The 16,230-nt window shown below is 40.2% G+C and overlaps 1 protein-coding gene across 7 annotated transcripts in view; it reads right to left on the bottom strand.

Annotated features, from left to right (window-relative positions):
• Window positions 1–5,531, bottom strand: part of NUBPL (NUBP iron-sulfur cluster assembly factor, mitochondrial) — a 118,122-nt gene extending 112,591 nt beyond the window's left edge. For 2 of the 7 annotated variants that reach the window (XM_074542705.1, XM_014267867.3), the window contains exons 1-3: window positions 5,331–5,531; window positions 4,371–4,518; window positions 2,032–2,066 (exon numbers count right to left, since the gene is read on the bottom strand). In XM_074542705.1, the coding sequence (XP_074398806.1) occupies window positions 2,032–2,066; window positions 4,371–4,518; window positions 5,331–5,471 (324 nt within the window). In that variant the 5' untranslated portion in view covers window positions 5,472–5,531. Of the gene's footprint in view, window positions 1–2,031; window positions 2,070–4,370; window positions 4,519–5,330 lie in introns of those variants that run through there. The other 5 variants (XM_074542709.1, XM_074542708.1, XM_026792830.2 and 2 more) reach the window with 4 other exon arrangements.
• Between the last annotated feature and the right edge of the window lie 10,699 nt (window positions 5,532–16,230).

The raw sequence follows: 16,230 nt of genomic DNA on the forward strand, positions 1-16,230 counted from the left end.
ATTACTGCTTCTTCTGAAAGAGAAAAGCTTACAACAGCAATGAAGGAACAAAAACCATGGCAAGGTGAGGCACCATCAATAGTCACTAGATGTAAAATAAAGGCATCCATTGCTGCATACCTGAGGACAAAGAAATTCACTATAAAATACAGTAGGAGGTACCAATGGGCTCTGAAAAACAACCTCCTTATTTACTTCATTCACCATTGCAAAACTAAAAATTGCAATGATTTATAGAATTCAGAGCACTGGACAGTTCCAGTCCGGAACAAGGTCACAGAGATTTTAATTTTAAAACCTTATCTCACAAAATTAATGAACTGGAATCAATGTGAGTACACAAATAAACAAACCAGCAACTTCAAGGCCAAAGGTTAAACATAAACATAATGCATGCCATTAATTACATTAAGGAAAATAAACCACAGAAGAAAAAATACATTAATGCATGAACCAACAAGACAGTTGTTTATTTAATCCACTTTAATTTCATACTTTCTAACTTGGAACTACATCAATACACCATTTCACCACAGTAACAGCTTGCTAACCTGTGAGCACCAGTTCACACAATTCACAGTTATTTCATCAATTCCAGCTGCCCTTCATTATTTAACATCCACCAGATGATGGCCTCCAACTTCACACACTACCACATAATTGTAACATCAGAACTCCTAAAAAAGGGCATAATCCCAAAACTTGCATACGTCAGAATTACAAAAAGATGCTTTATCTAAATATATTTTTTAATGCATAAAACTGCATGTTTGAGAAGTATCAGACACCATCTTAAAAGCCCGTAAGCTGCTAGAGAAAGTTATGTGCAACTGGTTGACACTGTTTCCATGAAGCTACTCAATGATCATCTCACAAACTAGATCACATTACAGAGTGGTTTTCTGGGATTTTTTTTGCAAAAGTATTAGAGCAAATGCCATGTTTTATACTTGATTAGAAGGAACCATTTAAACAGTTCTGCTTTTCAACATGACAGATTGTTCTCTGAGATGCAATTATTCCAACAGCCTATTTAAAACACAGAATTAAAGACTGTGAAATAACAAGATCAGATGCCATCACAAAGAGTACATACTTCATATAACAGTTTAAACACTCTTCTTATTAAATGTGACTGAATTTATGGAAAAAATTGAAAATCTTTTAGAAAATTCCTCCAAGAAATTTGCAGATTGCATGTAGCCCTCACTCCTACCTGTTGTTTTTTGTTTTACTTGTCTTTTACAACAGGAAGATGCTACATTTACCTGATTAAAGTACTTAAGTGTACTTTGTATTTATTGTTTCATGACTACAAAGCCTGCATCATACCCCCTCCCATTGCAAAGGAGACTTGCTTCTGAGTTTATCTGTGTGGCAATAATGTGCACAATGGAACTACTCCCAGTCTCCAGCAGCAGGTGGACATAAAGAACAACTGTGGTTTTTACTCTTGAATGGCTCCTACCATCTATTTATAGTCCAGGCAGCAGTTTTAGTAATACCGAGCTGGGAAATCATTCAAGAAATTTTACTTCCAAGCTTTAGGGAAGATACATAGCTTTGGGGGTTTTTCGCCTTAGCTGTTTATAAAGTATTTTGCTACAAAATTTCTCCAGAAACAGCAAATCTGTGAAGCTATAAAAAAAAAAAATGGTATGGACACTATTCAGCACAAACTCCTATTTTTTTTGTCAGTATTCTGAAGTGGTAGAATTATTTATTGTCTCCAACCTGCAGAAGCATTCTCCATGACATCTATACATCCTTCCAGAATTGCAGCTCAACTCAGTGACACACCAGGGAAAGGACAGAGCCAAACCCAGAAGCAGGATGAGGTCTACTAAGTTATTCATGGTACTGATAAAATATAAACAAACTGACAGAAACTCAAAAGCCCACCAAAACAAATTAGAAATTAACTAAATAAAAGTGTTAATTACAGTAAGTGTATGCTACTGCCCTCAGCAGTAACCATTTTATTTATGACACACATTTCACATTAAGGCTGATAATTAAATGTTCACCTACCGAATCATTTGCTGCTAGGGCGAGGGCTATATTTACTGTAAGGAAGAAGAGGAGGAAAAACAAAAAGATTAAGTGCAGGAAAACTTAATTCCTAAATATTAAGAATGTTATCACTGCTAACAAGAGAAAACATTCAGTAATGATGCCATGCAATACTTTTGTTTATATAATTTATCTGAAATTCAGATGGTTCATCTGAACCATCAAATTTATCCTCATGGTAATAAACAAGAATATAGATTTCCTTCTCAATATTACTAATTAAAACATTTATTTTAAAAAGTTGTCCATTACAGATACATGTAAATGCTTCATTTACATTTCCAATATCTTACTTAATGCTTGTTGAACCCTGATTTTTTATTTTTAAATGCACAGGAATGAACTCACAGTTCCAAGTATTATTTATACATGTGTTAAATTTTATGTAGAAATTACACACAGATACCAGTTACAAGAATTTAAATTCAGGTATTTGTTTGCAGACACGAGGAGAGTAATCTGAATTTGCTTTTCAAATTATTTTCATTTTGTAAACTGTCAATTGATGAACAGGTATTTGATATTTTTAGTAACCTACAACAACCAGTCTATGTATTATAATGAAATACCTTTTGATAGTTAAGGAGCACAAGTTTTAACTGTTTTGCATGTCTTTGTACAGGTAGGCATATCCTATGTATAGGATTGATAATAGCTAAACAGAAAAAAAACCACTTTAAGAACAGTTACTTTTAGTACAGATAGCATATTAGTCTCTTCTAGAAATTATTACTCAATTAGTCTGTTTTAAGCATGGCTGAACCACAAACCCCAAAATTATACATTACGAGCTACATCCATGTGTTATTCACAATACATGAAGATGAACAGCAGATATCCTTCAACTAAAGAATAACTCTTCTCCAGTCTAAATGCTGAGAAAGAGATCTTTAAACACATCTCTAACACTTTACAGAGATCTTTTCCAAGAACTTTACTTTCAGTGTGATAGTATCATAGGATGGTTAGGGTTGGAAGTGACCCTAAGGATGACCCAGCTCCAAACCCCCGCCATGGACAGGGACACCTTCCACTGGACAAGGATGTCCAAAATCCCATCTAACCTGGCCTTGAATACTTCCAGGGATGGGACAACCACCCTTGTCTGGGCAATCTGTTCCAGTGTCTCACCACCCTCACAGCACAGAATTTCTTCCTAGCAGCTAATCTACATCTCTCCACTTCTGGTTTAGAACTATTCACCCTTGTCCTATCTGCCCACATAAAAAGTCACAATCCTTCCTTTTTGTAAGCCCCTTTTAATTACTGGAAGGTTCTCTAAGAGTCTTCCTGAAGAGACTCCTTAAGAGTTTCTTCTCCAGGTTAAACAACCCCAACTCTCTCAGCCGTCTTCACAGCAGAGGTGCTCCAGCCCTCTGATCATCATACTTGCACTTGTTGGACACACTCTCACAGGTCCTTCTTATGCTGGGGGACCCAGACCTGGACACAGTGCAGCCATCCAGCCAATTCCTAATCCACCAAGTGGTCCATCTATCAACTCCCAATCTCTCCAGTTCAGAGACAAGGATGCCATGCAGGACAATGCCAAATGTTTTGCAGAAATCCAGGTTGACGATACCAGTCATTCTTCCCTCAACCACTATAAGGCACAACAAATGTTGTTTTGCACATGTTGGCACAACAAATATTTTCCCATTCTGTCATCTGTTTAAGTTCAAGTCAATTTCTGCAGTTCTGGTAACCCATGTACTATCTCATTCTACCACCTAGGAACACGTGATAGAGAAAAAATTAGAGAAAAATTAATTCAAAACCTAATGGCGGAGTTGAGAGAACAGTTCAAGGTACTTCACAAAGCTCTGATCAATTTGTGTGGTTTATATGTACTGCTTTATTTTTTCTTTATAAAACACCTACATATATAGTTGAGAAAATGGAACAGAGTCCTGATCTGGAAACTTTCTAAATATTAGCATCCTCTACAGAGAAAGGCACTGCACAGGCACACCTAAGCAGCCAGGGAAGGAGGAACCGTGTCACTGCACTAACATATGATCCCTTTCACCTCAGCCTACGTCACCTCTTAAGGTGCCTTGATATCTCAGGACACTGCTGCACTATTACAAAAATAAGATTTCAAAGCTAAATTCATACCTAAGATAAAGCCAAGATTTCTATATCCAAGTAAATTCTCAGTGGCTGCAACAGGACTTGTCAGAGGTGAAGTGTTATGGAACTTAATCACAAGGTAATGACACAAGCACCTAAATATTCCATACAAAATACTTGAAAATATGCAAAGGAAATTATTTCAAAAAATAAAGAAATCTTACCTGCTGTTGTTGATTTTCCAACTCCCCCTTTTCCAGAGGCCACAACCACCACCTGCTTAACCCCTTCTATGGGCTTCTGCTTCGGCAGCCCTCGCGACAGGATCCGCGCACGTCTGTCCCTCAGAGCCTCATCCCCAGAGCTTGAGGACTGACAAAACCAAAAAGCAAGTGAATGCATGTGCACCAACCCGCAGGTCTCGCAGAGAAAGCTGACAGGAGGGACCCTACACGCACACTGAGAAATTTTCACCACTTGTCTAGAAAAACATCCTGCACAAGGGCTCTCCCAAAGGGAGCCTGCTTCACAGGCAGGCAAGGACTGGGCCAACTTAAAAAAGCACCAGTCATATATTTTTTGACAAACACTTAAATATGCTTGATCTTAACACTCAAAGAAAAAAACCCGCATTGAAATAAACCAAAACGCTGCTTAAAAGTCGGAAGCTTTGTGAAACAGACTAGACTTGGCGGTCCTTTCGGTACAGCTGTTTCAGGCACAACAAATAGAGTAACAGCGGAGGAGCGGGAGCCCGAGGCGCCGAGGGCTGTCCCTGCTCTGAGCCGTGCCACAGGAGAGCCACACGCGGGGCCCCCTGGCTGGACGGCCGGAGCAGCCGAGCCGAGCATCCCGTCAGGCAGCGTCCCACCTGCTCCGGGCTGGCACAGCGGTACCGCCACGGGCGCTTAGCGCCGCGCACTGCTCCCACCGAGTTCAGGCGAGTGCGGGTAAAAAGCGGGCACAGCCCGTCCATCTTCCTCTCCCGGCCCGGCGCTGCCCCAGAACGGCCCCCGCCGCCGATGCCAGCAGCGACCGCATCCCCTCCCGCAGGGACTCGGCTGCTGAACCGGCTGCCGCAGGACACGGCTCGGCAGGGCACCCGAGCACGGACAGAGCCCTCCAAGCACAGGGACAGCCCAGCCCGGCCTTCGCCCGCCCCGTTCCGCTCCCGCCTCACTCACCGCGGAGCCGGCGGACGGAGCGGCGCAAGCGGCGGGCGTGCAGCCCAGGCGGCCCCGCCGCGCCGCCGGAGCCGAAACCCTCCCGCCGCCGGGCAGGAGGCGGGCGGCGCGCAGCGCCCAGAGCCAGGCAGCGCCTCCCATGCCCGCGGCCGCCCCGGGCGCGCTGAGATGGCGCCGAACGGCCGCGCCTCGGCCCGCCCCCCGCGCCGCGCTCCGCCCGCCCGCCCGCTGCCGGGGTGGCGCTGGGTGGGCTCGGCAGCCCCGGGCCCGCGCGGGGCTTGCGGGGGTGAGGGTGCGGTGCTGAGAGGCACCGCGGCTCCGGAGCTGCGGGAACCGATCCGCGCCCTCCCGCCGAGCGGCGGCCCTGGGGAGCAGTAGCACAGAAAGCAGATCCCTGCCGCTGTCTGTAAGGAAACCGGGGCCGCGGGATCAGCAGCGAGTGACCGCACACAATGCAAACTTGCCCGGGCTAATTCCTCTTATGGTGCAATTGTTCCATCAGAGGCTCCTTCGGCTCGTCGGTGCCTTCTGAATTCTCATCATGGCCCGCAAAATGGTTGGGCAAGAGCTCGGTCCCCTCTTGGTTTGTGTCCTCTTGTAATATTAGAAATACATCCCATTTTCTCCTTTAGATCATTATGTAAAAGAACTGAGACCTGTAGCCGAGACAGGTGCCACCTGTTTGGTGCTTTTTTTGCTTATTTTGATTTGGATTTTTTGGTCGGTTGGGTTTTTTTTTTTTAAATACTGAAGCACAGAATCTCAGAAGTTGGAAGGCCACCACCGTGGATCATCTGGTCCAACCTCCTTGCTCAAACAGGGTCATTCTAGAGCACATGCCACAAGATTGCATCTAGATGGTTCTAAAATATTTCCAGTGAGGGAGACTCCACAGCCTCTGTTAGAAATCTGTTCCAGTGCTAGGTCAGTTGTTCTTCCTCAAATTCAGGTGGAACTTCCTGTGCATCAGTTTCTGCCCGTTGCCACTTTTCCTATTGTTTGTCACCATCATTGTTCTGGTGATAGTTTGGTCTTCCGTCCAGTTTACCCTCACTCATTAAGAGTTCATCAAGACCCATTTCTGTTCCTTATGTCATGTGTGATTTGCTTAAAGTTTTAAGACGCATCATCTCCCACTTCTCTCCCACCTGCAAGCCTTGTAACCACCCTGTGGAAGGAAATTAGATTGGTTTGACATGATTTGCTCTTAAAATTCCATGAATAGTCCTTATTCAGCTAAGTGATATTATAGAAATAATTCAGATCTTAGCAATTTCAGGTCATTAGTTTGCAAATCTAAAATACAGTGTAGACAGAGTCTTTTGTTGGTGTCAGTCGTAATATGTAATGGATCAGAGGATTTTACATCAGTTTAAAGAGTTATTGTAATAAATATTTCCTCTCTTTCCCAGTGAGCAGAACTGTCACCATTTTAAATGTTTCTTTTTAAATTATATTATTAAAAGTTCTAATCAAGCATTTTGCTAAACCCCACCATTTCCAAGGGCATGTTCCAGTGCTCAGCTACAACACATAAATTACAATGCTGAAAATTTTTCCTGTCCTTGAAGTGATTCTCATTCAGCCTACATTTTTGATGTACCCACATAAGCGTATTTTGCCTGTCAACAGACACCTGAAGAGGTCAAATCCTTCCGCAATCATTTACCCTACTGTCAAACCAAACTGAAAAAGAATCCTGAAAACTAACAAGCTGCTTTGTTTTGAAACTGTGATATAGAATCCAGGGCTTTTTTTTTCCACTGCCTCTGGAAATCATGTTGCCTCTTGCATTGCAGGAAATTTGCATAAATGTTTTTCCTGCCTGGAGCAGTTGGAGGCAGTGCTAAAGTGCAAGATACCGTGCACGACACATCAACGGGCTTGGTGCTGCGGGATCATGGCTAGGCACACACTTGAGATACGGGTCACTTCAAGGTCTTCACAGAGAAAAGATCATGGTGAAATTGCACAACTCACTTCTTCATTTTGACAATAGCTCCAACACTGACAACAATAATAAAATATGTTTGTGGGGTTTTGTAAAGCTGATCTAGCATAAGCTAAAACTGAGCTAACAATCCTCAATATTTTAATAATTTATTCTAGCACTAGTTTGTCAACTGCCATGATAGGTAGCTAACATGGCAGTAGGTTGTATTGAATATGAGGATGAAATGTTGTATTTGGCCATTAGAAAGGGAATTTATTTGCTCAGCAATACAGCAGACATTTTCAAAATGCCTTGACTTCAGTGGAATACACTGCAGTTTGGTTGTGTAGTGTTTCTATCTCTACTAATTGTGAAGACAATTTTATGGATTGTACACTTCTCACATTTGCTTTTGGCTTCCTATTTAAATTTAAACATTTGAAAATATTGTTCTATGTTGTTTGACTGGTATATTGCATAACACAACATACAATGGTAAAATATGAGTCTAGAAAAATGCAACTAAAAATTAACAAAATTTTTACTGTCAGACTTCAGTCTTGTTGGAAACTACAGGTAATGTCAACATCTTTCAGAAAATTCCACTTCACTTTTCAAAAGTGTAAGAAAACAGGAGATGCAATATTTAATTTTAATGCAAATTGATAATGTTTTCTCTAAGAAAATGTCAGAAAATGTTTCCTAGACTCTAAATTGCTATTCAACCTGAACAATAACATGATAATAATAGAACTGATTTTTGTGTGAAATTAGATTGTCTTGTGTTTAAATATATTCTTTCGCTACCCAAAATCAATTAACAGTATGCAGGTATAGCTAGAAAAGATTCTTTACCAAAATAACTCCAAAATTTCAAAATGAAACAACATTTGAAAAATGACTTGGTAGATAATAAGGTTGGTTTGTGTGCAGCAGGATGTAACTGACTTCTTTAAAAAAAAGTATCCATTCTCATTTCTGGATGTCTGCATTGTACCACATTAATAACATAGTAACTGCAAACTCTTTTTCACATAAGCTATTTATTTCAGACACTGTTGGAGCTAGAAAATATGTTGAAGAATAGCAAAGGAAAGATTCTTCAGAACCAAGGGGTCATTGTAGCTTTGTGACCAGGCCTGCAACCTTTGGCCACAGAGGTATACCATTGCATACTAGGATGAGTGTGTGTGGCATGGGAGTCTCAGATTCCGGGTTTTTTTCCCCCCTGGCTGGTTCAGCAGCCCTGGTACCTTTAAGATAAATAAGGTAAAAATTATGCTTTTTATCTCTTTTTGTCATGTGGTGATAATTACTTGGTTCAGGGCTCTGCCCTGGTTAGTGAGCCTTGGGCTCTCAGCATTCCCTTTTGCCTCACTGTGTCTCAGGACAGCTGCCAGCTCCTCCCCTTGGCAGCTCTGAGACCACGCTAGAGCATGCTCTTGCCAAAACAGCATTCTCCTGTGGGGCTGACAAACTGTGATAGGCTGCAGAATAATCCAAGCCAAAACATCTACCAGTGTGAATTCTTTGTTTTATCTTTGCTGTGCTCCTCGTGGAAGTGAAACCAACTTCCACATTGTTTTACTTAACGCTGAAATTTTGGGGCATGGTGGCATACCTGGGGGTAACAGGCTCCAGATATATCAATAAGGCACATCTCAAAAATGCGTAAATAGGGAATTTCAGGCATTAGAGGGAAAGAACTGCAGACATATATGAGGAGAGCTTTTCTATGTCGTGATATTACCTCTCTGTCATTCACTGGAATTTTTCTTCTAAAGTCTTTTACCTTCTAGGCTTAGACCAAGGTCAACACCACTAACATCACTGCATGGAAGCAGTTATACCCATTTGTTGCAAAGTAAACTTGGCTCAAGGGATTTTAACAGATTCTGATTTCAAATATCCATTCAAAACAAGGCACATTAACCTGAGTTTTCATATAAAATATTGCCTGGTTTAAGAAGAAATTTCTGTTTATTATGTGGAAGTACTTGAAAATGCAGCACCTTTAACAAGCACAAAGAAAACACACAAGAAACAGTAAAGATTTCATAGTTTTTCTTTATCATGTGTAATAGTATTGCCAGTAAATATGAGACCACATAAGTAGCTTCATCCAATGTGAAAGCTTTGCCAAATCTAAAACTGAAAAGGAATTGTTTGCTTTCATTCAGTTTCACTAAAGGAAGAAGAAGGTATTGAAGTGTTGTCATTATAGTGCAAGTTCTATTGTCATTACATTGCAAGGGTTCCATATTGCTAGAGTCTCACACCTCCTTGATGTTTCTTGTAGGCAGCTCCTCCAGGCACTGACTCTTCCTTATCCTCACAGCAACCAACTGACTCCAGCTCCCCTCAGCCAACTGATCCACTCTTTTATAACACTCTTCTGATTGCTACAGCTGTGGCCTGTTAACATCAGGCCTGCTCCTAATCTTTTATCATTAACCCAGCTGCAACTCTTTAGGGAGTAAATTTACTTTCTATATTACCTTTATTTACTTATATTCTATCCCCCTACATTGAAGAACTGATACTGATTTAGTTAATATACTGCTTTCCTGTGGAATTTTAAACAATGCAGTCTTTCACAGTCAAGAAGAGATGAAAACCTTATTTAAACTGTTACTAGACTCTTCTGAAGTCAGTCATCAAGTTCTTTAGGTTAACATTGATTTCTATAGTAACAGTCACATCACAATGAAGATGCAGCTTATATTACAGCAATTTTTCCTACCTTTAGGAAGTGGTGCAGAAAATTAAAGGAATATGCTCTTCTGTAACAAAGCCACATCATTTTTCTTAGGTACCTTACATATATAGATGATCCCTGCATGAATGGAATTAACACAAATTAACAGTATTTCCACATCTGAAGATAAAAACAAAGGTTTTGAAACTATTCCTATATATTTTACCAACATTGAAGTAAGACTGGCATTTTCTCTCTTTTCTTCTTTCATATGTTTTATTTTAGTAATGGAGATAAATTGCTATTATAAGTCTCAGGGGTAGAAAGAGTCCTGTTGCTTTAGACAGCATACAAATAAGAATAAAAAAAGATGGTGACTTTTCTAAAAGCTTCAGTAAGCCATTTGACACTACAGATCTGAGTCAAAATGACATTCACAGTTTCAGTTTCTGAAATTACTTTAATTCTGCTCTTCATTCATTTTTCTCAGTAGTAAGCTGGTTTTACAGAAAATATTTTTGTTAACATCTGAACCCTGAGCCTAAACAAGTTTTATGTAGCAAATCAATCTTATTTGATCAATGATGCTGATTGAAACATATCAATTTTTACTAGGTTTTGTGTAATTATTTTTAAAATCTGGCTAATGTTCTAAACCAGTTCATTTTTGCTCCATAGCCATTCAATACTTTTCTCATAAATCCCTGCAGTAGCAGTGCAATTTCAGAAGGCACCAATAAACTTGGGATGTGTATGGACCATTTACACAATTCTGACAACCTTACACAATTATAGCAGCCTGCTCCAGAGGTTCATGTGCCAGGAGCAATCTCAGCTGAAAATAAGTGTGACCCAAGAACACTTCTCATTGTCAGTGCCCCCTGTATAAAGCATTGTCATGTGGAACTGCAGAGCACTCTATCCTGCGAAGCCAGAGCACCGATTCTTGGAACACAATCCTCTGGTTCATCCTCTGCTGTGAATGTAAGTAACTCTTCAAAGTTTTACACTGAGCCAGAGGTTCTTAACTGGTTCTTAACTGCTGAACTAGGAACAGAATATTTTTCCTGGTGAGCAAGCCCTGGCCAAAACTATGTCAGGGAGTAAAGCTGAGTTGCAGTGGCCAAGAGTATTTCCTGCTGTTGATTTTTAGTACAGTTGTAGCCTAGAGGTTCACCTGAAACTGAGCTGAATCATTCTCCGAGCTCCAGAGTGCATTATTTAGATCTGTGTTTTCTGTAACAGGACCTAAAATTTGTCATATTTATGCTGGAATTTATATGTGAGCACCAAAATGAAGGATTTTTTTAATCTGGATGTGGTCCTCACTGGAACTGTTACTATGAAGACATGATTATTTTTTGTCCTATGGGCAACAGAGTATCCAAGGAAAGATTAAACATCTATAATTGATATTAAAATATCCTAAGTTACAGAGTAATAGTTTTATTCTGTTAATCATAAAAATGTAAGCCTCCAGCAGTTCCAAGAATTATCTGTGAAATAAAAAGCTCTGTAAGAAAATGTTATACCAAAAACTATTTTTCTATTTTTTTTATAGCTTCAAATATTGAAGATAGTGTTTCACTTCCATTCTGTAGCAGCAATTTAGCATCTTTTGTAAAAGAAAGAAACCATGACTCTTTGGCAGCTTAAAAAAAAAAGCATAAACCAATCAAAGAATATGAGAAAAATCCTATCATTGCAATGCTTCTGAGCTATCTACTAATACATTAGTAGTATCATCCTAAATGAATTCAGAAACATGCATTAAAAAATTGGGGCTTTGAGAAAGTGGGAAAATTAAAAATTAAAAAACAATTTTTGACACTACTCTTTGAAACATGTTAATCTACACTGGAAGTCATAGCAGGAAGCCACATCATTTCTTGACATGTTTATTATCTTATTTGACTCCATGAATATTCATTAGAATTTACAATCTTTTATTATTTCACTCACTGTATTAAACATTTGCTTTTTCCTCCCAAGATCACATTTTATGTATGCGGGTTAAAATAATGAAAGGCGTGTTTGTAAGTATATATAAAAAATATATATAAAATGAAAGGATTTTTTTAAACTATTGTATTACTGAAACAAATCATCAAAAACCAAAGGCTGATGGTAAATGAAAGTCTTACAGTTGCCACTTGTTCTAAGGGAAATGAGTTCCTAAAATAAAATTTTAAGAAAAGCCCATAGATCAACATCATTGTATCAGTATATGATGTTTCACTATGGCAGGGTGAGGTATCAATTTGTGTTGCAATGAAATATTTTCTCATTGAAAGGGATAAAATGCCAAAATCTCTCAATCTCTGCTTGGCTCACCATGCTCTGGCAACCTTGCAGAAATATGCTGTGAAAGAGGTTGCTGTTCTGGAAACAACAGCTCCAACAACTCATAAATGGCAGACCCAGCATATAATTAGTGCCTCCTCAAACTCACAAATTTTATCATGATGTATGGCAAATAGCACTTGGGCTGACTTCAGAGGTTTGCCATTCAGAGAATCTCCTAATGACCTATCATTTGTGTGCATGCTTCCCTGACTAGCTATGGATCAGTATGCCTGAGGGGAAAAAAGGATAGGAGCTGTGACTCAAGGAGAAAGATTTTGGCCTGAAGCTGTGGTGAGTTTTACTTTGAAAGTCATCCATATAAATGAAAAAAAATTGACACACAGCCTTATTATGCCTGCATACTCAACAGTAACTGGAGGCAAGGAGTCCTCCAGGTACAGAGAGAATAATAAATGACTCTCATAGTGTTTGTGAAAGGAACAGAAAAAGCCACATCTCATTTCATGTCCATTTTTAATAACGTGAGGCTTTATGTCAATACTCTGATGTTACACATGGCATCTGCTGAAAGCATGGAAGCTCAAGTTTCAAATCCTAGAAGATATTGACACATCTTGGTCTATAGCAACATCCTCATATTATCGTCAAAATTTCTCACTGAAGATGAAAAAAAAATGGGATTAAATAACACAACCCCATTCTGTAGTACTAATTGCTATTGCAAAAGTGTTTATAAGGTGAAGAGAGCAGTGATGCAGCAACACATGGGTAGAACAGACTTTAATTTCTTTACATGGGAGGGGTAGAAGAGTATAATCCAGCAGACCAACCCTGATGGTAGGAAAATAAAGAATGTAGGAGCTGTGCTCTATTGTGGCTGTAGTAAATATCTCCTCCATCAGGAGGAACCCAGCTTGCAAGACCATCTACATCAGCCAGGCATTGGTTAGCTCAGGGTCTTGAAGCAAACCAGACCCCCACCTGCCACAGCAGTGCCAGGCCCTGAACTCATGTGGTCAGCAGCTCCATACAGAGCACAGGAAGCTGAAACTGGCTTTGACTGGCCAAGGGTGCTCTGGGTGACCCTACTGAGCTTGCTCAGGGGTGGCAAACAGCTTGTACAGCTGTTGGCTGTCACTGAGCTCTATGACTCCCACCCTCTTTGCTCCAGGCCCTCTGACCATAAGGTTACCCTTTTCTAGCTCAGTGCTGGGTGCTGCTTCCCTCACCATTGAGTCAGTACTGTCCTGCACCCAAGCTGTCTTCATGTGCTCCTGCTGTGTAGAACCCAGATCCCAAACTCAGGAGACCGGGGAAGCAAGTACGTTTGGATACACCTGCAGGGATCCACCTGGATGTAGCAATACCATTGCTAATGGTAAGGCAGAAAACTGCTGACCTTTGAGAGACTCCTCATGGAGTCAGCTTCATTACTTTGTTCAGCCTCCCTCTGAATTCCAGAATTAAGAGTATGGTGTTGAAACTCAAGATTGGCTCTGCACAAGAAAGAGCATATGGGCATATGGGATCAGCTCAATGCCATGAAAATAAAGAATAAACATATTGCTTCTAAGCAAACTGTAACACCACCATGTCACAGTGAGACTCCATGGCATGTACTGCAGGTGGGGCACCCCCACTGCTCTGTTGATTCCACTGGAGAATCATACAGAAATCCTTTCAACATTAATGCCTGTCAATCATACAGACAAAGATTTGGTTCAGGAGACATCCAAGCAGGAAATAACAGAGTAGCTAAATGTCACAGGCCCAATGAGAAAAACTGACTAACACTGTTCTTACTTGCTTTAGGCAATCACAGTAAGCAAGCAGATTGTGTGTCTTTTATCTGGCTACGTTTTTCCCCTAATAGATGCAAATTTCTGCTTGCCACAATAAAAACCAGTAATTGTATCTGACACAGCTTTCACATTGAATCTGTTATTTTTTTCAAAAGTTTAATTAACTTTTGATTGCTATAACACATTTCAGTGTCTGTTTTGTAATTGTATGGAGGACTAAACAAAACACTAATCTATTTTTAATTGTGTATTAAATTTTTGTTGCTTTCTTTAAACACAACTAGCAGAGAAAATCAACTGTTCAAATCACAGAACTGTACTTCCACAACAGGAATACCAGCCTTCACTGCAAACAATTCTGACATTTGTGGGGACATTTAATTGGCTCTGCTGGAAGAGCAAAAGAGGTGGACCAATTCTGATGCTACAGAACTGGAGTTGAAGAAGCCATGACCTTCCTCAGAGGTACTGTACAAAGGGCAAAGATAAAAACTAGACTACCATCTTCCTTTATCAACTTCCCCCAGAAGTCTGCAATAGTTCTTTCAAATGCTGAAGAGATCTGGGGGGCAGTTTGGAAGGCAAAGTGGGTGATAGGCTTCACTCTATCTCTTCTCTGGGAGAGCTGTTTCTGGTAGCTCTGCATAGGCATTGTGCTATACTTGGGGTCTTTGACAGGACTGCTCATTTCTGCTGTCTGATTTGTACTAGGGAAATTCTTCACGCCCTCTTTGCTTTTCTTATTTAAATACCTCTGGAGGAAGGAGGATGATGGGTGGGAGGCAGACACGCTCCTGACCTCTGGACAGTACCAGGAATAAGTCAGTACTAAATACAGTCATCATAACATGTCTTAGAAGTAAAATTATTCTGACACCACCAGCTAATCCTCTGTGCACCCACACTGCTGTTGAGCTGTACCTTGTCTCTTCCAGCTAATCAGCATTTCAGCTAACATTTCCAGGGCTGCAGTAGGCTTAATTTGGTCTTGAACTAGACTGAGAAATAGGCTACAAAAAATAATCACCAAATATAGGAGCCAGAGAACCTATTTGTGCTATTTTTGATAAGGCAAGTAGCTCAAAAAGAGAAATAAAATAAGTAAATTGGGAGAAAAAGAGAAGAAAAGAAGGTCACCCTCCAACAGAAAGTGAAGGACTTGACTCAGTTCAAGATGTATGATAATAAACATCACTTCAGAAACAAATCACACTAACATTCTGAGCTGATCTGGGGTAGTTTAAACATCTTGGACTAAAGATACGGAATATCTTTTTTTATTTCTTTGATGATTGACCTATTGTTTCCACATAGCCAAATTAAAATTCTACTTTATTTCAACATGAATCCTATTTTACAAATTATTTTGTGGAAATATCTTTACCTTGTGATGGAAATTTGCAATTTTTTGTTGCAAATTCTACTTTCCAGGCTATTCTCTGATAAGTCTTTTAACAGCAATCTTTAACAGCTGGCACATTCTGTCTCACCCTTCACACCAATAGTGGCTCCCATCCAGGATCCTTTACTAAATGATTCTAAGTGATTTAAATTTTTTGGTTTGTTGTGCAAGGGAAGAGTTCTAAATTTGGCAATGGAGAAAATGAAATGTTATCTAATTCTTCCCTTGACACTCTGGAGCCATTCAGCTCCATCTGTCCCAAAGGAGGTAGTTCTACCAAGATAGAACCCTTGGCAGCAACCTACTTTGTATCTTTGCTATATAAGCATTGCTGCAGCTTTGTATAGTTTCTCTTCAAAACAGATAGGGGCAAGTCTGTCGATGTGGTAGCTCCATGAAAGACCACTGATCATGTTTCAGACACCACAGACAAAGGGAAAACATCCCAGATACATCTTGTCCCCTCAAAGGTGCAGTCAACTCCTGCTACTGCCAAATGGTATGCAACACCAAACTTAATAGTAACAACAAAAACCCAAAAAAAAAACCCCAAACAAACAAACAAACAAAAAAACCCACAACCATTCCCAGGGAAGAATTCAACCACTTGAGATCATTTTGGTACTGAAAGACAAGGAGAAAGCTGAGTCCCCACAAAGCTGGAGTTTCCTTCCAGCATCCACCAACTTCTTGACAAGAGGATTTGTTCTAAAAATGCATAGAATCACAGTATATGCTGAGTGGGAAGGGACCCATCA

Source organism: Zonotrichia albicollis, chromosome 6 (assembly GCF_047830755.1).
Source record: "Zonotrichia albicollis isolate bZonAlb1 chromosome 6, bZonAlb1.hap1, whole genome shotgun sequence".
Taxonomy (NCBI): domain Eukaryota; kingdom Metazoa; phylum Chordata; class Aves; order Passeriformes; family Passerellidae; genus Zonotrichia; species Zonotrichia albicollis.